The sequence below is a fragment of the Gracilinanus agilis genome, chromosome 4 (assembly GCF_016433145.1).
Source record: "Gracilinanus agilis isolate LMUSP501 chromosome 4, AgileGrace, whole genome shotgun sequence".
NCBI classification, from domain to species: domain Eukaryota; kingdom Metazoa; phylum Chordata; class Mammalia; order Didelphimorphia; family Didelphidae; genus Gracilinanus; species Gracilinanus agilis.
Window position 1 is genome coordinate 35271197 of NC_058133.1, and position 23837 is coordinate 35295033.

The following is a 23837-nucleotide window of genomic DNA, read 5'->3' on the forward strand; positions in this document are numbered from 1 at the left end:
CACTGCACGGCTGCTGCCTGTGTCAGCAAATCATCTATCCATTCGACACCTGCTGCGGGCACAGTACTGAGCTCCAAGCTGAAACCAGAGGCAGCTCCTGCCCAGACATCCACACATAGGCTGAGGGACAAAGTGGGACACAGTGAAGGAGAGACACAAGACAAAGGCTGCCCACAACTGAGGCCCATTCCATTGCTTTTGGCCTAGGGGCACTGGGGACGTTTCCCTCACAGCTGCCTGTCAGAGCCACGGAACATGGAAGACAAGAGCTGACTGGGCAGTGAACAGAGGTCCACAAAGGCGGTCTAGATCTTTGGACCACAGCTTTGAGGACAGGAGTGTCCTACAAGGCCAGTGGGAAAATGGGAAGATCTTTGTGGGGTGTCTTGCAAATGGGGTCTGTGAAGTCTGGTCCCCAGACAAGGTCTTCCTGCTCCAATTAAAGGAAAGAAGAGCTGCACAGACTCAAAGGTCACAGGGAGCCAGTGGTCAGGCCTGGGGCTTGTGCTCCCAAATGGCCAAAGCTTCAGTGACACAGGAGGACCTGGGGTCCGGACCCAAGGAGACAAAGGAGACCTCACAGGCCTCACTGAGACTCGGTGGGACAAAACAGGACCCGCTCTGTACATTGCCTTTCCATCCCCAGCGAGCAGCAGAGCCCTTGGCACACTAGATGTTTAATGCTTGCTGAACTGGTCTGTGGCTCTGGAGGTGTAGCAGTCACCAAACAGGTACTCACTAGGTGTGTGCTTGCTGTGCTAAGATACGAAGGCAAAAAGCAGGCCCTGCCCTCAGGGAGCTGACAGTCAAGAGGGGAGACAATATCTAAATGACAAGACTGGGAGGTAATGTTGGAGGAAGCCCCGGTTGTGTGGTGGCAGCACTGGATCTGGAAGAAGCTCCTTCAGAAGACAGGAGGTAAACTGAGTCTTAAGCTACTGACCCACACAGGGTTTCTAGGAAGGAGACAGCAGGGCCAGCAGGATGGTTTGGCTTCTCTGCCTTATTCCTCTGGGGGGTGAGGGGAGGTGCCTGGAGTCCCCCAGGCCTCCAGTATCTATCCCTTGAAGCCAGGCCTCCCTGACTCCTAAGTCAGCTCTCCAACCATGACTACACACTGCCTTTCTGCATCCAAAATATGGAAAAGAGAAACCTGCAGCCTACCTCCTGCCCCACGGACAGAGAGCAGAAAGACCTGGGGGAAGGGACTGAGCTGCTGGCTGGGTAGAGAAACAGATTCCCAAGTTTGAATTCTGACCCTGACCCAGAGCCCAAGGGAGTTTGTAGGGAGAAGCAGGCAGATGTGAGGGGGAGCCCCTGGGGATGGCTGCCAGCATGGATGGCCTGAGGATGTCTGAACTTGGGTGAAGGGATGACACACATCTCTGTGCAGGCACAAGCCGGACACCCTTTCTCCTTTCCTCTGTCCCTGTCCGAGAGGGCGGGGTGGGGGGGTGCACTGTGGTTATGGGCTCACTTTAGACTCTGGGCTTCTCTCTGGGACTTGGGAAGTTGGGAAGAGGGGAGAGGATGCAGGCTTGCATCAGGGGGTGGCTGTGTCAGAGGGGAGATGCTGCCGAGCTGAAACCAAAGGGCCTTGGCCACGGCTTGGCTGTGGAGGGTGGGGTACGGAGAGAAAGCGGGGAGCTGAGGCTGACACCCGGGCCTTGATGCTGGCTGCTCCTGCCAGTAATGGGGAAGTTAGGAAAAGGGGGAAGGTTTGAGGAGGAAAGAGAACGAGTTTGCTTTCAGACAGGTTGAGTTTATGCTATCTCCCAGCCATCCGGTTTGAAATGTTCAACAGGCAACTGGAGATGGGAGCCTGGAGGTCAGGAGAGAGGCCAGGCCGGACAGAGAATTCTGAGAACCATCCATCTGCAGATGCTGGGTGAAACCATGGGAGCCGCGAGATAACCAAGTGAGAAAATGCAGAGGGAGGCGAGCCCAGGACAGAGCCCTGGGGGACACCTGTGGTTGTGGGAATGACCTGGACGTCCAGCAAAGGACACTGAAAAGTTACCATGGGAAAGGTAGGAGGAGAACCAGGAGAGAACAATGTCAGGAAAACCCAGAGAAGGGAGAGTATCCAGGAAGAGGTGATCAGCAGTGTTAAAGGCTGTAGAGAGGTCAAGGAGGGTAAAGACACAGAAGAGATTTGGTAATGAAAATGTTGCTCTGTGAGGAAAAACAACTGCTTGAACACATGGGCTGTTGGGGATATTATTGGGGATGAAGACATTAAATGATAACTCTAGTCCAACTATCAATAATATGGAATTAGGTATTAATCAATGATAACATGTAAAACCCAGTGGAATTGTGCGTTGGCTACGGGGGCGGGGGCGGTGGGAGCTTGGGGGAGAGGGAAAGAACATGAAACATGTAACTATGGGAAAATACTAAAAATAAAAATAAAAATATTTTTTTAAAAAAAAGAAAATGTTGCTCTGAGACCCTGGGCAAGTCACTTAACCTAGTTTGCCTCAGTTTCCTCATCTGTCAAATGAGCTGCAGAAGGAAATGGCCAACCACTCCAGGATCTCTGCCAAGAAAACCCCAAATGGGGTCACAAATAGTTGTACACAACTGAAAAATGATTGAACAACTTTGCACTTTCAGCTGAATGATTGGATCAGAAGGCAGACCTCAGAGGAAGGGGATGGTACAAGCATTTGTTAGGCAGCTTCTATTTGCCAGGCAAAGAGCTGTATAAATGTTTCTTTCTATCATTCCCCATACCTGGGAGGTAAGTACTATTATACCCATTTAACAGTTGAGGAAAATGAGGCTGACAGGTTAAGTGACTTTGATGTTCACCCAGAGCATGTTCCCCTCCATGCTCAGGGCTCCTGTGCCTTGGCCTGGCCCTGGTAAAACCCAGCTCTGGGGTCCGACCCCACTCTGAGGTCTCCAGGTGTCTGCATGGACAGGACAGGCACTTCCACCCACCTCAGGGCCCCCCTGCTAAGCTGGCTCCCTCACCCACCAATGTCCTGGAGTTCTCTGCCCTGCTTTTCCATGAGGTCGTCTATGTAGTTACTATGTGTGACTTCTTGCTTCTCCCTCTCTGTTTTCAGAACCTGAAATCCAAACAAAATAAGTCTTTTGGTACTATTTCCTGTTTAAGAGTTCCTGGGAGGATGGATGAAGATCCCTGAAGCCAGGTGGGACTTCGGAGGGCAATTTCTCTTAAAGGACCATCCGGCCTTCCCCGGCATCCTTCCAGGGATAATCATGGAGGGAGGGTTCTGCTAGCCCTGTGACAATAACAACTGCTTCCTTTTCTAGGGTACACTGATCCTCCCAACAACCCTGGGATGCAGGCATGATTGTTACCCCCATTTTATAGAGGAGGAAACTGAGGCAGGCAGAGGTGAACTGACTTGCCTAAGGAAAGCTACATAGCCAGGAAGTATCTGAGGCTAGACTGGAACTTGGATCTCCCTGATCTGTTGCAGAGTGCCCAGAAGAGGTCCAAGCATAGACTGGTGCTTCTTAAAGCCTTACTGATTGATTTCCTTCTCAAGCGCTTCAGTCCTTCAAGGATCTGTGACGCTCTGGTGTGGGTAGTCTCTCCCCCAGCACTGATGGCTACATCTCCGAAACAGTGTGTGGTCATTCAGAGTGGCCATTGCTGAGATAATGACTGTCCTGTAGCAGCTCTGGTGATGCTGACCCACAAGCCTTCCCAGGCTTAGAGAACCTACAGTTCCCTCCACCCTTCCTACCATGCTCTGGTCCTGAGGATTCTGAGGAGCGCTAGTAGCAGTTAACCTCCGCTCCCTCCAAAGTCCTTCATTGCCATGGACTTGTTCCTCATGAACACTGCTGGATTTGAGGCAGTGTGGCACAACGGGTGGACAAAGGAGTTGGTCCACGGGTGTCCATTTCACTGATAGCTCTAAACATGGGCTTCCCATTCAGCGGTCACTTGAGGATGCCAGTTGCTCTCTTAATATCCACAGCCTCAGATTTCTCCCGGAAAGCCCTAGGCACACTGTGTTTTGCTTAGAGAAGACAAAGATGTTAGTAAGAATTACTGTTGTCCGTGGGTTAAACCTGGCCTCTGGTTTTGAGCTCAGAGCCTTTACTGTCTTCTAGGACCCAGGAGAATTTTAGATGTATCACATCCAAATGACATTTTGCTAAAGTTGGAGGAAGTTTCTTTGAGATGTGGGAGCTGCTCAAAGTGCTCTCGAGTGGAGCTGTACCCCTTGGTGCCATGCACGTACATCCAGGGATTTCCACAACTCCCTCTGACTTGAAGGTCGTACTCATTATTACTCGGGAGTGACGAGACTGGATTTATGGCGAGGAAGGACCGTAGTGGGCTGAAGCTGCCTCTGGGGGAGATGCCATACTATATATCAATATTGTTCTTGATGTTATTATATTGGTCATTTCCATGTAAACGTCAAATACTCTAACAGTCTTGATATGCCTGGCTGTAAAGCTGTGAATAGAAAAACGGTGTGATTATAAGCAAAGGCAGTATAAAGGATGGGGTGGCAGCTCATTCAATAATTCCCAGATTGACAAAGAATTGTTCTTTATACTCCCGAGACTTTCTGGGACACCCTTTTTGCTCCTTCATCAGGATATTGTTTTCTCATGAATGTCGGTAATTTTTTCTAAGAATGCCTCCTGTCGGGTAATAGGGGAGGGGTTGCTGGTGGGCTCCTCTTCTGGCAATCAATATAGGATGCCTTCCATCAGGTTTGCAGCAGGGACGAGGCTGGTAATGCTCCACGGGTGAGCCAATAAGTGATAGATCATCTTGGAATCTGTCCCTCAGTGGCTTGGCAGAGAAGCTCCAGTTTCAATCCTCCCAAGCCGTGGCTTCTCAGACCTCTGGTAGATGATTTCTGAGGGAGGCTGGATTTTTCACTTTTTGCTGTTCATTTCTTCATCAGTTTGCTTCTCATTCTGGCTTATGGACATGAAGAATGCCTGGCACATTCCCCACATTGTATTCCTCCAGTTCTTTTTTGTGACCTTGAATCGTGTGGCCTCTACCTCCCAGGGTGGTGGCAAGGGTCAAATGAGATGCTGTTTGTAAAGACACCCCGTAAATGCTTTAAAAAAAAAAAGAATCTGCTACTACAGATACCAGAGGTGAGCTTCCAATGTCTTTGCCAAAGGGGGTTCCTGAGTTTTCCCAGGCTGATGGGTGTTTGAGGCTTGTCCTTAGGAGTATTTCTAAAGAGCTCCTCCTTCTTCCCTAGGGTCCTTGCCTCGGCAACACCATGTGAGGTCCTGAGATAGTCAAACACTCTCCATCAGACATTGTGGGAGAAGGTACTGCAACAGCTATATTCCATGATCCCCTACCCTTAGGTAGCAAAGTGGACAGAATGTGGAGCCTGGAGTTAGGAAGATCCAAGTTCAAATCTGACCTCACACACTAGCTTTATGACCCATGGAAAGTCACTTCACCTCTGTATGCCTTAGTTTCCTCAGCTGTAAAATGGAAATAACACTACCTACACCTCTCAGGGTTGTTGTGATGATCAAATTTGTAAAATGCCTGATGCACAGTAGGTGTCTGTGAATGTTTATTTCCCTCTCTTTACTACCACCCCTCCGAATTCTGCACTTAAATGTTACCAGAAAGGAGTACTTTCATAGACTTGAAAGAACGGATAGTGACAGTCCTATTGGAAACTGCAAATCCCTATTATAAACAGTTGGCTTTTCTTTGCAGGATCTTGGCTCCTGGGGGCTGAGAAGCAATCACTCAGTGGGTTACTCTCAAAGCTGTCCTGCTTGTCTGGGATGCCTTCAGTTCCCTTTGATGCATTTTGATGACTGACTCTTCCCTCTTTTTTGGGGGAACCCTGAAAAGTGAAATCTTTGCAATAAGTATGCAGAGTCAAGCAAAAGAAATTCCCATTTCCCATCCTTTCCGTGTCTGAAATGTCGTTCTGGCTTTTGACAACTCTATTTTGGTGGTCAGTCTATTAGCTGAAATGATGCCATTAGACTAAAAAAAAAATATTTTTGGAAATTTTTCTCTGAAATAGTTCAATTCACTGAAGAACTTGAAAGATTAAATTGAATAAAATGGAATAATAATGAAATGAAATGGAAATCACCTCCTCCTTCCCACAGGATGACTCCACTGGAGTAATCAAGTGGACTGATGAGTCCTTGCTCAGAGCTGTCATATTCCCATTAGTCCCAGCCACACTGCTCGTTTGCCTCCTCTCCTTCCCAGCTTACTGTCAATCTGTCCCACTTGCCCACTGGCCCTCTTCCCCCCATGCTAGTCCCTTCTCCCCCACTTTCCACCTCTCTGTACGTGTCGTAAAGCTCCTTGAGGGAAGGGACCATCTTGTTTTTATATCTTCAGCGATTGGCATGGCTTAGCCTGGCATGTAGTAAGTGATGAACAAATGGCTGTCTGTATTTGCCACGTGTTCCAGGGCTCTCAATGCCCTTGTGTGTTCAGATTTCAGCCACTCCCTTACTCCCGCCCATGTTTCATCTCAGCTGGGTCTAGGATTGAAGGGATTTTTAGTAATGAGGATCACCAGCCTCCCTTCCTGCCCAGGTGGGGTGTGTGCGTCATCACCACAGATGGACGGCTACACGGATGGATGGAGGCTGGGATGACTTTTCTGGGAGCTCCCTCGAGCACAGACATACCTGGTTCTTTGTCTTCAGAGACTCCATCTCCTGGACAAACTTTTCTGTCAGCTCCTTGATCTTCTCTGTGTAATTCATATCCTTTAGTCGTAGCTGGTACTCATTTTCCATCTTTAGCTCCTCCACACGAGTCTTCAGTTCCAGCATGATCTGAGCCTGTAGAGGGAGATATCACAGCCTTAGGACAGGCTGTCCTGGGCAATGGGCCCTTGTCTTGGGTGAGGATTGCATTCATTCACGGGGGCAGCCCTATCCCTGAGGGAAGGGCCCCTGTCTTGTTGTATTAGTTAGCTTCTTCCCCACCATCTGGGTGTCTAACACTCACAGTGCTGGCTTTGCTGATGACTTCTATTATTTATTTTATTTTAATAACAAATTTCCACATAAGTTTTCCAAAGTTATAGGATCCAAATTGGCTCCCTCCTTTCTTCCCTCCTCCCTCCCAGAGCTGGCAAACTATTCAATCTGGGTTATACATGTATTATCACACAAAACATTTTCACATTATTCATTACTGTAAGTAATAATTTTAAAAAGCCAAAACCCCCAAACATATACCCAAATAAACAAAAGAAAAACTGTATGCTTTCATCTCTATGCCTATTCCAACACTTCTTTCTCCTAAGTCCCTCGGAATTGTCCTAGATCATTGCATTGCTGTTAGTAGCCAAGTCTTTCATGTTTGATCATTCCACAATATTGCTGTTACTGTGTATAATGTTTTCCTGGTTCTGCTTATTTCATTCTGCATCAGTTCATGGAGGTTTTTTCTTTTGAAAATTTTATTTAATTAGTTAATTTAGAACATTTTCCCATGGTTACATGATTCATGTTCTTTCCCTCCCTTTCCCCCACTCCCCTCCCGTAGCTGACATGCAGTTCCACTGGGTTTTACATGTGTCATTGATCAAGACCTATTTCCAGATTATTGATATTTGCATTAGGGTGATCGGTTAGAGTCTACATTCCCAATCATGTCCCCATCGACCCATGTGATCAGGCAGTTGTTTTTCTTCTGTGTTTCTACTCTTAGGGTCACACAGAAAATAAGAACAGTAGACCCAGGATTTGAACCCAGGTCCTCTGATTCCTGATTCAGTGCTCTCCCCCAAAGTAGGGTGATAAAAAAGAGATCAAAGTGCCTGTTTCTTCAGCCCTCACAGCACCCTCCCAGTGAACTCACAGCCTGTAGCAGACCTTTGAGTGTGAGTCCAAAAGATCCTGACTCAAGCTCAGAGACATGTAAGCTCAGTTTTATAGGACTGGCAGGTCTCAGACTCATTGTGGGAGGGACCTTGTCTCTGGCAGTAACTGGCAGGAATTGGGTTCATGGTGGGGGAAGCCTCCCTCTGACAGCTACTGCTGCTCCTTTAGTAAATATGTTCCTTCTCTGGAACAATCCACTGAGCAAACAGATGGGCTGCTTACATAGAAAAGAGAGCTGTAAGCCAAAGGTATGCTCCCCAGACAAATGAGTGAAGGGCCAAGGAAGGTCTCTAAGATCTTACATAAACACTGGTCGGGATTTAAAGCCCTCGCCCCACACTGCCTTTGCAATCTTATTCAACCTTCCTCCTTTCCTCACACTATGGTTCTGTCAAGTTGCCTTCCTTGCTGTTCCTCACACATAACACTCGATGTTCCATCTCCAGGCTTTTGCCCAGGTTGTCCTCTGTCCTTGGAACATTCTCTCCAGCCCCTGCCTCTTAGAATCTCTGGCTTCCCTCCAGATACAACTTAACCCTACTAAGGCCTGTCCTGGTTCCCAAGCTGCTGCTAATGCGCCACCCTTCTATTTTGCATATTGTCTCCTTTAGGTAGATGGTAAGTGCCCAGAGGTCAGGGGCTGTTTCTCCCTGACCATTATGGCCCCAGGGCTGCATGCATAGCTGGTGGAATGGTTGGGCAGAAGAAGCTCCTGTGAGGGTGCTCCATGCACTGAGCCACCTAACTGCCCCTTAGCATGGCTTCTTGATGCTGCCTTTACAGGACATGCTCCGCCTGCTCAAATTCCACTTCTCTCTGGTACCTAAGGATCTGGCAAATTTTAGGAGGCCCTCAGCCTCTTCCAAGACATAGTTTACCCACATACACACATATCTATCCATACACACCCCTATACATACTCTATATGTACATATTATATATGTGTGTGGATATATACATACATATACATCAATCTTTATCTTTATAGCACTCTCTCTCCTTCTCTCTCTCTGTCTCTCTCCCTCCCTCCTTCCTTCTCTCTCTCTCTCTCTCTCTCTCTTTCTCTCTCTCTCTCTCTCTCTTATTGTTAGTAATCAGTCCCATAAGGAAAGTCTGCTTTAAAACCAAAAGGGTATTGCCCACATAGCATAGGAAGGGCACCGTTCATCATACTTTGAAAGCTGAGGCCTCTCAGATGGGCTAATGGTTTCACTCTCTTCATTGGCCCCTGCTGGAGGCAGTCAGCTTGGGATCAGTCAGTCATCATTCAAGACCAGGCATCAAGCTGGGCACCAGGGAGCTGAGCTCTCCTCGCCCTGCTGGAGATACCTGCTGGTAATACCTAATTATTTCTTTCAAAACCAGTAACTCACTGGTGGCACAGAGAACCCTGTATATATAGGACTTCCTGATTAAGGTCAGTTAGCTAAAAGAAGTCCTGAGGGGTTGGGGGGGGGCACTTGGACAGCCAAAGGGATGGCTGATGGCTGACTTCAATAGTCAAATGGAAGATTTGAATTTGATAAGCCCTTCAGCAGCAGAACCCATAGGTTAAGTCAGCAAATCTCTGGGGTGCCAGCCTTGGGGCCAAGTATTCTTCCAGGAGCCAAAGGATTATCACTGAGAAGAGGGATCTAATTTATTTTGGGGGGGTCTCAGAGGAAGGCATCAGGGGTGGAGGGAGAAGCAAGGAAGTGGTCGTTTTGAGTGTGTGCATGAAATGGATCTCCTAGTTAACGAGCTGGAAAAAATTCTTTCAGATTTAAATGAGAAGATCAAGAAGCCAATGTGGGCTCTGTTTCAGGACACATGCCCTAACAATGAGAGCTAACCTAGAGGAGATGGGGCAGTCTGAGGAGGAGGGGGCTCCCCTCATTGGAGGCCTTTCTATAAAGATAGGACAGTCATGTGCCAGGTTCATTATTGGGGAAGGGTGTGCTGGTAAATGTTTAACCAAGTGTTGAATAAAAAAAGGCATGCCTAACACATTTAGGGTTTACTCTGCATTTTTTCCATCACTTTATAAAATCTAGATAAGTACAATCAAATCCTGACCAGCATTTTGGTGTAAATGCTCATGGTAACAACTGGACCTGTGGACTCTCTCAAGCCAGTACGCTCTGGCTCCAGGATACTCCTGCCTCTTCAGGTATACCAGCACTCAGAGCAGGGGCTGTATGGCCTCTGGTCAGCTTCTGAGGCTCTGTACTGTCTGCCATCGGAGACCATGGTAGGAACCTTCCTGCCAGTGAAATCTTAGCTCACAGGGACACTCTCATAATCAACCTCTACCACCCAGGAACTGGCCAGGAGAGGGCAAAAGGGACAAACAGAGAGAAGCTGACCCCCCAGCCCTTACCTTCTCTTCCATGTCTGTCTTAGTGACCAGCACTTCCTCAGCAAAGCCCACTTCCCGTTCCCTTTTGACACCCCGGCCATCCTTATCGTAGACCTTCCAGGTGATGAGGCAGCCATCCTCAGCACAGGTCAACAGGTACTGGTCATCAAATGTAATGTGCATCTAAAGAGGGAGGAATGAGGGGTGGTGAAGAGGTCATTTGGGTCCACAATGGCAGTGGGGGCCACACTTCTCAGCCATGTCTAGCCCTTATTATCTCCTAGAAAAATAAGACACACCTTGACTTTTGAGTAACAGGGGATATCCTGCCCAGAGCACCAGTCCAGGAAAGAGGAGGACAGGGCTCTTTTCTTCAGATTCTTAATCTCTAAACAAGGGAATATCCTCTTTGGAAGCCAGAAGGAATAGCATTCCCCAAAGTGTATGGCCGTCCCAGACTGACTGTCCAGTAGGCTTCACTTATGGCTGGTCAGCTCTAAAGGAAGGAGAGAAAAGAGGCTGGGGCGGGACCAATAGCAGCACTTGCCCCATGGTTCCTCATCCTCACGTCCCTAGGAAAATGCAACCTTTTAATCCAAACTCATGAATCCACTTCAGTCCCAGGCTCACACTAATCCTCAACCCCTTTTCTTAGGCATGCCATGCCATTAGGGCACCTCTAATCCTGGTGTAAGAGACAGTGTCCTCCCATGAGGCAGTCCTTAACCCCACTTTGAGAGATAATGCTCCTCTTATGTGTCTCTAACACACACACACACACACACACACACACACACACACACACACACACACACACACACACCCTGCCTCCTGCAATCTGAGAGGCCATACGCTGTCCCATTAGGGCTAAGGTGTCTTGTTCTCCATTGGTCTTATGGTAGTCAGAAGGGAAGTTTCCATGAGTCCTTGGAAGACTTTTAGCATTTCTTGGCATTAAAAGACATCTGAATAATTGTTTAAATCTTTCCCATCTTGAGCCTTTCTTTGCAGGAAGTAGGCCAACGGGAGCCAGGCGAAGAAGATATTTAGAACCATGGAGAAGAGAGGAAGGGAAGGCAGGAGGACCCTCTTACCTTTGTGACAGGCCCAGCATGTGCCTGATACTCATTGTATTCCTTGTGTATAGGCAGGGGGTACTTCATGGATCGGATGGTGCCCATCGTGGTGCCTACAAACACCATGCGTCCCGAGTGGGAGATGACAATGGCTGTGTAGATGACATCAAAGGCAGACACTTCCCGAAGCACCTGGCATACAGAAAACTCTGCTCAGGGGCTGAGCCACCTTGGGGTGTCCCTCTGTGAGGCAGCCACCAGATGTGGCTCTCTTGTGGCTCACCCACACCAGAGCCAGGCTCCTCCTCCTGCTGGTGACAGGCAATAGCACTCAACACTGGATAGAAAATCCTAGAAGGGAGACACCAGCCCACTGAATTTTGGTCCCTCCTCTCAGATTCTAGCCCTCCACACACTGTAGGTGGGTGATAAAGAGAAGGAGTCAGAAAACTCTGTCCTAGAGAGAACATACAATGATTCCCTGCTAACCCGTGCTAACTGCATGACCACTGCTTCTTAGTCTTAGCTGGTTTCTTAATTGTGGGGGGCCCCCAAGGCTCTGTCCCGAGTTCTCTTTTCTCCCCTCTCTACCTCTTGCTTGGTTTCCTCAGCCTCCATTTCACAGGGTCCCAATCCCTATCTGTCTAGCCCTATACTTTCTTATCAGCCCCAGTCTGGCACCACAAACTGCCTATCGGACAGCTCAAACTGGACATCCTGAGGTCAATTCCAAATCAACGTGTTCAAAACTGAACTCATCATCTTCCCCCTCACCAAGTCCTCTTCTCAACTTTCCAATGATTGTTGAAGGCACCATCATCTTCTCCAGACTGCCCTCTTGACTTTCTTCTGGACTCTACAAATACTCCCAGAAACAGATCCAACCTGAAAGATCTCTCCAACTCTGGGCTTCACACAATGAAAATACATAGTACTCCAACTCTCTGGTCTCTCTCTCTGACTGGTTGGTTCCTCTCCTTCAGAACTCAACCTCTTCCTACCTTTCTAGGCTTCTTCTACACCCCGCATGCAGCTACACTGGTCTCCTTGCTGGTTCTCGCTCAAGGCACTCCACCCCCATCTTCATTCCTTTACCCAGGCCTGGAGGGTTCTCCCTCTTCACTTCTACCTTCTGACTTCCCTCAAGACTCAGCTCCAACTTCATCTTCTAAAAGCCTGTCCTTGTTCCCCACCAGCTGTCAGGGCCTACAACCCTCCAGTCTGTATTTACCCTATATGAGTACAGTTTGCATGTTGTCTCCCCTGTTAGAACATGAGCATCTTAAGCCATGCTTTTGCTGGGTTTTGTATTCCCCAGGCTTAGCACAGTTGTAAGAGGGGAGACTAGATATTTAAGGTATGGCCGCCAGAAATCGATTAACTCGATTTCAAAATAAAATAGACCCAAGTCAGGATGACTTTTATGGTGGTTAATGTACAATTAGGAAGGTTGAAAGTAGGGAAATTGAGAGAGAGAAACTCTGGCCTGGACCACAGGCCTGAACCAGGTAGGAATTTAGAGGCCCCAGCAGAGGGGTACAGAGGTTAATTAAACTAGGCTTCTAGCCACAAGGTCTCCTCCAAGAAGAGAGGCTTCCCTAAGGCTAGAGCCTCCAGAAATGCCAAGGGAAGAGAAAGAGTCAGCCTAACTTACCCACGTGACAATTCAAAGGGAAGCAGTCTGAGGTCTCACCAGAGATCCTTCAACACCAAGTTCAAAGCACCCACTTCTCCACAGGAAGTTACCATCATATTTAAAAGATAGCATCTTTCGTCACTTCCTGTGTCCACCTCCAATTTCAAGTGGACAAATGGCAGCCTCCCCCTCCCCACTTAATTCTAAGTTGGATGGGGTGACATTATTCCTGGTGGCTAGTCTGAACAAATGAATGAGGGTGAGCTAATTCCATTCACACACAGTGCACAAAGAAAGCACTCAATAATAGCCTGTTGTTGACACAGACAGCACATGGATACCCTCCTCCTCATGGTTCCTCTACTAAGAGGACACAAAGTCACTCTTCTATCCCTCAATGATTCCCCTACAAAGTGTTTGAGCTATTCTCCTGTCAATGTCTTGGTCATCTCGTAATCTCTGGGTCACTCAGTTGGAAGGAAAGCCTGGAGCCCCTAAGCCAGCAAAAGTCTTCTGGTCTGTTACCGTCCTCGTGCCCACCTCTGTGTTGCAGAAACACTATGTGTGTCCATGGCATTCTCCTGGCCTGCCAGTCTAGGGACTTTGTCTGCCCAGGAATTGGATGAAACCATATTGGATCTTTGCCATTACCGTTTCCTTCCCTAGATGCTCACTAAGCATCCCTTTACAGACCCATTTGTCTCCCCAGAGATCAAGGTCAAGTCCACTGGCCTATGGTCATCCCCAGCAGCATTCTGCCCCTTCTTTGTTTTCTCTTTCCCCAATATAGATGTGTGCACAGGCTTGGAAGGAGCTGGTCAGGACATTGTGGATTGATTGATTTTCTTCCAGCCTAGGCATCAGATGAAATTACAGAAGGTAAGGAGAAGGCTGTAAGAGACAAGCAGGTGTGAAAGTCAATGCATAATGAACGTCTTGTCGCTCCTTAACAAGATGTGAAGAAATCTTTCGGTCCAAGTTGATGGAAATAGAGGGCACTTAACCACTGTCTGGTCAGGGATGGTGCCATGCCCTTGGTTGCCCTTAAACAGAAAGATGTGCTCTAAGGAGTCAGTCAAGTCAAGGGTTAGCTCTGAAAGGGATGGCCTCTGGCATCGTAGTGCCAGCCTCAGAAGAAGCCAGCTTTTGAAAAAGAATTGTTCCTTATCATTTGAGGAGGGGATTTCTTTCTCCTCTTTATATCCCGTTCATTGTTCTGCCTTGTAGGTAGACTACTTGCCCATAGGAGAAACTAAGCAGTGAAGTGGATAGAGTGCCTGGGCATGGAGTTAGAAAAACCCCATTCCAAATCCGGCACCAGTGCTTACTAGTTGTAGGACCTGGGAAAGCCACTAAACTGCTGCCTGCCTCAGTTTCCTCAACTGTAAAATGGGGATAATATCACCTATCTCTGTAACAGTTTCACCTACCTCTCAGGGTTGTTGTAAGAATCAAATGAGATAATATTGTAAAGCACTTAGCATAGTGCCTACCACAGAGAAGATGCTTAATAAATGTTCACCCAGAGTGAAATAGGCCTTGCCAGTCAAGGCCCAAGACTCGAAAATCTTTGTGAATTTAAAGGGAGTCCAACAGAGATATTGCACTCAGGGGAACTTCATGAAGACACTCTGAGAAGGAAAAGGACATTGTGTTCCTGCAGTCAGAAGTGAGAGTTTCCTGGGCCATATGTGTTTCCTACATGTGCACCTCTCTTATGTTCCATATGTGTTTCTATTCTTCCTGCTGATGCCACGTGTGCTGGGAAGAGAGTGCCCCAGGTTTATGGAGGGCAGCTTTGCTTCTGTTTTTCATGCTATGTCATTTCAATAAATGTCTTTGCTTTGAGCTAGCTGTGCCCTCTGGCTAAGTATTAAAGGTAAACACATTGGTGGGGGCTCATGAGTTTTATTTTGAGGAGGGTAACCCCATATAATATCTTGAATCTTCGAGCAGATGCCCCTTTGGGGTCCTACCCTGAAAGTGTGAGTTGGGAGAGAACAGCTCAAGAGGGTGTGCTATACTATAGGGGCTTTCTCTGGGATATATTTGGGTGTCCTATGTGTACTTACAGTAACCCACTGAAGAGATTCCCTATCTGAGATCTCCCTCCACAATGGCAATTAGTCAACCATGAAGGTCTGGTATGCTGCTGCTTTAGTTCCACCTCAGCCCTGCCTCCCCAAGTCATGGTCTTGCTCACCGAAGAGTCTGCAATCTCCTTGAGGGTCTGGTCAGATCCGACAGCAAAAATGATTTTAGAGTCAGGAGAGATGGTCACATAGTTGTAGCTGCAAGACTTAAGCACGCACTCAGTCTCCCTCCTTCCTAAGGACAGGTTCCATTCATACACAGCACCATCTGTGCCACAGGAAATCAGCTTGCTGTCATCCAGATTCCATGCAACTGACTTGATCTGGAAGATAGTGAAGAATATTTAGACAAGTAAAATGCTATGGGCCTGGAAAACTAAATCTGACTAACATTTATTAAGCCCTTATTATGTTCAAGGCCTTGGGTGTATTAAAAAAATGAGAGCTTGCCCACTCCTGTGACAATTAAATTAAGTCTACACAAAGGTGAGAGCACCTTCCAATTCTGGGAGGTCCTAACCCATGGGTGCTAGAGTGAGTGACCAATCAGAATTGAGGCACCCTTGTGATTGGGCATGTGAATTAGGAGGGAGGAGCGGAAGTGACACATAAGTAACCCCTTTAAAAGGAGATCCTCAGTCAGCTGGGGTCTTGGGTGGAAGACAGCATCTAGTGAGGCTGCAGGAGTGAGTGATGCTGCGACTGTTGCGGTGAAGGGGACCTGAGGGAGCTTTGCTGGTTTGTGACCTAGACTGTTCCACATGGGCAAGTTAGGTTGACTCTCTTTCTCTTTCCTTGGCATTTCTGGAGGCTCTACCCGCAGGGAGGCCTCTCTAATTGTAAAGGCCTTGTAGCTAGAAGCCTTGTTTAATTAACCTTTGCGCCCCAACTGCTGGGCCTCCAAATCCTTACCTGGTCCCGGCCTCTAGTCCGGGCCAGAGTTTCTCTCTCTCAATTCCCTACCTTCATAAATGTAAATAAAAGGCAATTTTGACTTGAGATTATTCCTTAATTGAGGAAATTTCCCCTGGCAACCACCTTTTAATATATTGAACCCATAAAACCCCTTTTTACCCCTTACACTCCCAAGGGCTCTTTGGAACACACAACTTGTACACATGTAAGGAAATACAAATTTAACTGATTTAAACCAATTGCTGTAAGGAAAAGACCCAAAGAAACCCAAACTGCCTTAGTGGGCAATTGCTCAACTTGTCTGCTAAGGCAGCCAAGAGCAATGCCAATTTAGGAAAGAAACTCACACAGACAAAGATGCTGGAACATGAAGGTGGTGGAGATCGCCTCCACAAACCAAGAAAACCCTCACCTTGCCTGTGTGTCCCTTCAGGTTACTGATGTTTTCTAGGCTGGTCGAGGTGTAGATGTGGATGACGTTCCCGTTGACAGCAGCAAATAGGTGACCTCCATTACTAAAGGCACACTACAGGGTTGAGTTAGAGACAAACATGAACCCTGGGCTAAGCATCCAGCAGGCAGGACCACGTGCTCAGTGTCTAAAGTGACAACTACATTGGGCTCAGTGGGATTGAGAAACAACTCCACCAGGATGTCCAAGGAGGGCCAACACTGTCCACCAGCTGCACCCACCAGTCCCAAGGCACAAGAAAGGGCCTCATGCCTGCAGATCCCCTCACTTGTTCCCCACTCCTGGCCAGGACCTCCTTTTACTCTTTCACCCAAGGAGCTCTGGGTAGGTTATAGTCTCTAGTCCACTTGGGTGGGTAGTAAGAGAAGGGGCTGGAAGACTTTCCATTCATGGCCAGGAGCCAAGCTATGCTACTCTGGCCTCTATTCTGGTCCTAGAAGGCCCTATGATGACAGTCATGCCATCAATGAACAGGGGGAAGGTAGGTATCTGAGCACATTGGACATTAAGAAGGTTACTCATGGGAGAATATCCAGAAATCAGAGGCAGGGGGAAGTGTGGTGGAAAACATCTGGGTGAAGAACAACAGAGATAAACAGAAGTTTATCTTTTGACTTGGGCAGAGGGAAGAAATAAATGGAGAAATGGATCATGAACAGGGTAGCCCAGAGCTGAGCTTTATTCATGAAAAGGAAATACTCCTAGGGGTACAGTTAGTGGATAGAGAGCTAGGCCTACAGATGGGGAGGCCCTAGGTTCAAATCTGGCCTCAGATACTCCCTAGCTGTGTGACCTGGACAAGTCACTTAACCTAGCCTTTTGTGATCTTTTTTCTTGGAATCAGTACAAATAATGATTCTAAGACAGAAAGGAAGGGTTTTAAAAAAAGAGAAAGAAAAACTCATAGCAATCAGAGTTATTCTAGAGTGTGAGAGGCTGTCTTGGGCTTTAGGAGAGAGGGAGCTATCGGGAAGCTGAATGGCCTCTCTCAGGGGGCCCTTGTGGTTCTGAGTTCTTGAATTCCCCAGGAGGCCTGGCCTTGCTTTCAGCTCTCCTGGAAGATCTTACCTCTCGGCACCCTCGAATAGGGAATTCTTTGAATGATCGGATGTCATTAATGAGAAGGTTCATGATGCGCAGTTTGTCAGCAAAGCCAACCACAGTATAGTGCCCAGAGGGGTGAAGAGAGATGGTGTATGCCTCCTCCTGGTACTCCTTATACAGTTCCAGGTTACTGGGGACAGAATGGGGATCCATCATTCTCTTCCAAAGTCCATCAGGTGACTACCCAATTCCCACCAAATAGGCAGCTCCCCAACATCTGTTCTTTAAAGAGTCCTTGTCAAATAAAGAGTTCTAAGCAATCAGCAAGCTTCGCCTCTCCCACATTTCCTAACAGAACAGAAGCTTCCTGATGGCAGGATTTAGTTGCTTCCGTATCCCTGGTACACAGCACAGTGCCTTGGCCTTATTTCTTGGCCTGGACTTGAGATTTCATTGGAGAGGGGAAGTCTCAAGTGTGGACAAGCTTACACTCAATGCCTATTGGCATCTCCTCTGATGGATGGTTTCAGAGATGTCAGGGGATCTGAGGCCCTGAAAAATGAGGGTCACACAAAGCTAGCATGTGCCAGAGGCAGGGTTAAAAATGGATTTCTAGCCATTTCTAGATTTTCTAGCCTGGCACTTAGAAAGTGAATTGAGCCAGACAGGATGGCAATGAGGCAAACATCTCACTCTCATCTTTTTCTTTCTTACTTGTTCTCGTAGTTCCAGATGCGCACTGATCGGTCCAGAGAACATGTAGCAATAAGGGGCTTACGGATACAGATAGCCATTCCAGTGACGGGTGCAGAGTGCAGCGGGAATGTGAGGTACTCAAAATGAGCAGGCTCCCCCTGGGAAAATCACACAAGGAGTCATTGATGGGGACTTGCCCAGGTACCCCAGGCCCATCCCAATCACTCCAGGCTGGATGGGCTGAGAAACCAGAAGAAATCACATTTTGAGGGAATAATGCTGAGAAAATCAAAGTCCAGCTCACAGTCTCCCAGTGATTTCCTGCTATCAATGACATCATATAGGAATGGTGTATGGAAAAACAGACACACAAGGGACACCAGCCCTTACAGGAATGGCTTATGCTGGACCCTGCGACATCTAAGAATGATGTCAGGTCTTTTAGAGCACAGACTTTTGTGGTTTCTTTTCTTTATATATACATATATATATATATATATATATATATATATATGTATGTATGTATATATATTTTATCCTAGTACTTGGCACACCAAAGGTGTTTAATAAGTGCTTGTTGACTTAGGACATCTGTAGGGGTGGAAATGGTTTGGTCAACTTGACTGTGTAGGAATTACTTAGAAAACTGATAAGTACGCTTCTTTTTAATAAAGTCCTGGACTTCTGTACTAGCAGCAATGCAATGACCCAGGACAATTCTGAGGGATTTATGGTAAAGACGCTACCCACACTCAGAGGAAGAACTGCAAGAGAGGAAACACAGAAGAAAAACAACTGCTTGAACACATGGGTTGAGGCGGACAGGATTGGGGATGTAGACTTGAAACTACCACACCAATGCAACTATCAACAATTTGGAAATAGGTCTTGATCAATGACACATGACAAAACCAGTGGAAATGCGCATTGGCTGGGGGTGGGGGTGGGTGAAGGGGAAAGTAAGAGCATGAATTATGTAACCATGTTAACTTGTCTAAAAAATAAATATTATTAAATGTAAAAAAAAAATAAAATCCTGGGACTCTGAGTTTCTGAGCTGAAAGGGGCCTTATCCGCACCCCCCCCCCCCATTTTACAGATAGGAAACTGAGGCCAAGATTCGCCCAAGGTTGGCCCTTCCTCTCTCACCTTGCTGATCTCCGTCAAGGACATAGTGATGCTGTAGAGCTGGCTTTTGTTGGTGCTGACAATCAATGTCTCCTCAGAAGGACTGAAGCACATACAGAGAATCTCCTGTTTGTCAGACTGGCTTGGGTCATTGCTGTGTGGGTCCATTGGAATCTGCATGGCCACCAAACCCAGAGAAGGAAAATAGCTCACGTTTCTAGTGTCTGACATGTTAGATGTGCTTCACATGCACTGTCTAATTCTTCCTGAACCTTGAAGGCTCTTGTTATTACTTCCATTTTACAAAAGAGAAAACTGAGGCTGAGAGAAGGGATGCAATTTCCCAAGGGTCCTACAGTTAGTAAGTGTCAGAAGCAAGATTTGAACTAGATCTTGACTCCAAGTCCAGTACTCAAACTGACTGTGCCATGGGATAACAGTAGGGACCAGCTTCTCTGCAGAGTCAATAAATTATTTCCTTTGACTATTCTCACTGATCATTTTAATTTTAATAGCTTTAGCTTGACCCAGTCAGACTTGGAGAGGGAGAACTTAGAAATCTTCAACTTCTCCACTTTGAATAGCATTTATCAAAGAATAGGTGTTTGGTTATTATTGGTTTAAGATGAAGATTTTCCATTTCCTGGTAGGATTTTCTGATGAATCATTTTCTTTTTAAACCCTTAACTTCTATCTTAGACTCTCAGATACAAAGAATTGGTTCCAAGGAAGAAGAGAGGTAAAGGCTAGGCACTGGGGGCTAAGTAATTTGCCCAGGGTCACCCAGCTAGGAAGTGTCAGAGTACCCAGGTCCTCCCCAACTCCAGGCCTGGCTCTCTATCCCCTGAGCCATCTAGCTACCCTGACAAATCATTTTGCAAAGAAGGCCCAGGGAGCTGAGCTGAGCACAAGCTGCCCGGGACAATAGAGGAGCGAGGAAATCATGAGAAGAGAAAGGCTTTGTGGGACCCAGAGCACTGGAGGCAGGTTACCTTGGCGACCTTTCCTGCCCACGTGTGTGCCGCTTCTTCCCACTGATGCCACATGTATTCCATGGGAGAGTGTGCTCTCAGTTTGGGGAATGGGATAGTTTTCTTACTACTGTTCATGCCACACTATTTCAGTAAATGCTTGTTATGCCAACCTTCTGACCCATAAAAGGGGGGATTCTATTATATCCCCTTAGTTTTATATTCAAGGACATTGAATGGTGCCCCAAAGACTAGAGGTTCATTTCCAAACTCACGGGATTTAAACCTATCATGTGACCACATTCAATTTATTCAGACTTGTCACTCATTGGACTTGATACCTGTGTCTATCCAGGTTTTCATTAATCCAACAATCTGTCCTCTCCCTCAACTATATATCAAGAAAGTTCACAGAATCACAAAACTTGATTTGGAAGTCATATCAGTGGCTATCCAGTCCAGGTCATCTCATCCCCGAATAAGAACCTTCTTCTTCTTCTTCTTCTTTTTTTAATTTTATTTTTTAGAAAATTTTTCCATGGTTCCATGATTCATGTTCTTATGCTCCCCCTGCCCATAGCTGATGCACATTTCCACTGGTTTTTACATGTGCCATCGATCAAGACCTATTTCCATATTATTGATAGTTGCACTGGGGTGGTCGTTTAGAGTCTACATCCCAAATCATGTCTGCATCTGCCCATGTGTTCAAGCAGTTGTTTTTCTTTTTTTTTTTTTTTTAAACCCTTGTACTTCGGTGTATTGTCTCATAGGTGGAAGATTGGTAAGGGTGGGCAATGGGGGTTAAGTGACTTGCCCAGGGTCACACAGCTGGGAAGTGGCTGAGGCCAGGTTTGAACCTAGGACCTCCTGTCTCTAGGCCTGACTCTCACTCCACTGAGCTACCCAGCTGCCCCAGTTGTTTTTCTTTTGTGTTTCCACTACTGTAGTTCTTCCTCTAAATGTGGAAAGCGGTTTTTTTTTTCCCATAAATCCCTCAGAATTGTCCCGGATCATTGCATTGCTGCTAGTAGAGAAGTCCATTACATTCGATTTTACCACAGTATATCTGTCTCTATGTACAATGTTCTTCTGGCTCTGCTCCTTTCACTCTGCATCAATTCCTGGAGGTCATTCCAGAAGAATCTTCTTTTCTTGACAAAAGGTCATCTGGTCAGTTTTGGAAGCCCCCAAGTGATGAGGTACTTGCTGCCTCTAGAAGCAGCCCAATCTCCCTTGAGATGGTGCCCCCTTTGGAAGGATTTAACTGCCATCCAGCCAAAATCTGCTTCTCCGAAACTTCCGTTCCTTCTCCGTGTAGTTTTGCCTTTTATAGCTATGCCAAGCCAAGCTGATCTCTCCTCCAAATAATAGACTTTCCAATACTTAAGAGAGCTGCCATATTGTCCCAAAGTTTCCTCTTCTCTGGATTCCATCCCCACACCTTTAAAGCTGTTCTTGGCCGTTAGGTCCTTTTCTCTTCTGAATGTTCTCCTCTGTTTGTCCTTAACCAGAACTGATCAGTAGCCTCAAAAGTAGTCATTACCACTACAGGGGCCTATGTGTAACCCTGTAGGTGGCTATCCTCCAACATTCTGGCCTGCAAGCTCTAACCAGTGTGCTTCCCTTTAACAATCAGCCAAAAGACTTGAAACTTTAACAGAGGCATTTCCTCAAGGGGCATAGTAAAGGCAGCAGCTACAAAGCATTTCCTCCCAAGGGGTGGACGCTATCACAAATACACACAGAGTCCAGAAGGGTGGGAGAAAGAGTAGGCACAAATCTAAAATACAGTGAAATGTACTGTAGATAGATATAGAGCATCCATGGGTCCAAGGCAACCTACAACTCTGGAACTGTGGACCCCAATGTCCTTCTCTCTTCAGAGGGGCTTCCCAAAGTTCTCTACAGGTAGTTACACTGTTCAGCAGGGCTGGCTTTTTGCAGGGCACGATACCTCCCCTGGATGGGCAGCTTTGCTGGGCTGGCTCTGGCAAGGCTGTAGTGGGGCTGCATGGGCTACGCTGTTGCTAGGATGGGTGGAGCAGGTCATGTCATTGACTGTTCGGCCTCCTCACCACCATGCTCAGCTGTTCCTAGACTGTGCCAAGCAGGCCACACTGTTGCTGGCCAGGGCTGCCAGAGAGCTGCCAGATTGGGTAGGGCTCAATAGCTGGCCCTTCTCAGACATGGCGTCTCTGCCAGAGACTCATGCTGGTCTCCTGGGCTCATTCTTCAAAGGGCAGCATTGGTACTTTTCAACATTTGGACATCAGCTGAGCTGGGCAGTACTGTGCATTCATTCAGTCAGAGTGCTACCTATGTCCTTTTTTCATAAGGAATGCTACAAAGCTCTTTCAGCTAGGGCTTAGGAGAAACTTAGGAGAAACAGAAACATATCCCCTCGGACTCCCTCAGAGGCTCAGGTCCAGCCAGGAGAAAAAGGATTTGTCTTCCTATTGACCAAATCTTCTTGTCTCAAAAACCCCTCATCTAGAGTAAGCCATTGCATGTTGACCTAGGGGTTAGATTCAGTGAGTTTCAACTCTAATACTGTTGAGCAATCTAATATAATATAGAATTATCTAGGAACAAGGTGTAAGGGGTAAGTTCATTGTATTGCAGGCTTTTTCATATGCAACTAAAGTATTCAAGCCTCCCATCCTTTCTCAGCTAAGTAAAATCTATTTTCCGTTTGAAGGCTCTTGCCTTTACCTTATACTATCTTTGTTTTTTAGGCACTTATAGACCTTCGGCTTTTGCTGAATTCTCAACCCCTAAGTACCCCTCAGGTACCTAGAACTGAACACTGTCCTAGAGATATAGACAAATCAGGGCAGAAGGCAGATGGACTCTTGCCTTCGAGGATCTAGGCTTTCTTGAAGTCAGCTAACATATTCCCTTCAGGTACATTAAGCACAGGGACATGGATGGACACTTTGGTGTCGCCTCAGTCTGGCCTCCCATCACAGCATCTGGCTCTCTATTCTCCCCAGTTGCATTTACAAATCTCATTACATTACATCTCTACAATCCAGAATGCTGAATTTCCCCTTCCTGATCATCCCCTCTGCCCTTTTAGCTCCCCATACTTATCATTTATTCAAGATTCTGCCAGCTATTGTCTACAGACCTCCAAGACATTCAGAGCTCAGGCCTGGCTTGCAGTCTTTCCTAACCAACTCTTACTCTCAAACTAGAAGACTTCAGCATACATACTGATACTTTCTAAAATACCTTAACCTGCTAGTTCCTCAGTTTAATGATTTCCCATGACCTAGTCCTCCATTCCAGCACAGTGAAAGACAGAGACAGTCAGTTAATCAGTCAGTTGACAAGCATTTGTGCCAGGCACTGTGCTAAGGCCTGGGCATACAAAGAAAGGCAAAAGACAGTCCTTGTTCTCAAAGAGCTCCCAGTCTAATGGAGAAGCATATGTAAACAACTAAATACAAATAAGCCAAAGACAGAATAAAGTGGAGAAAATTAAGAGAGGAAAGGCATTACTACTATTAAGAAGGTTTGGGAAAGGCTTCCTGTAGAAAATGGGATTTTTAGCTGGGACTCAAAGGAAGCCAGAGAAGCCAAGGAATGGAGATGAGGAGGAAAAGTAT

General features: G+C 46.8%; 1 protein-coding gene across 1 annotated transcript in view; it reads right to left on the bottom strand.

Annotated features, from left to right (window-relative positions):
- CFAP57 (cilia and flagella associated protein 57) overlaps positions 1-23837 on the bottom strand; it is a 55043-nt gene that overhangs the window by 11778 nt on the left and 19428 nt on the right. The window contains exons 6-14 of the mRNA XM_044677187.1: positions 19274-19426; positions 18143-18282; positions 17453-17618; positions 16319-16438; positions 15108-15314; positions 11287-11460; positions 10214-10375; positions 6649-6804; positions 2987-3080 (exon numbers count right to left, since the gene is read on the bottom strand). Of these exons, the coding sequence (XP_044533122.1) occupies positions 2987-3080; positions 6649-6804; positions 10214-10375; positions 11287-11460; positions 15108-15314; positions 16319-16438; positions 17453-17618; positions 18143-18282; positions 19274-19426 (1372 nt within the window). The remainder of the gene's footprint in view (positions 1-2986; positions 3081-6648; positions 6805-10213; positions 10376-11286; positions 11461-15107; positions 15315-16318; positions 16439-17452; positions 17619-18142; positions 18283-19273; positions 19427-23837) is intronic.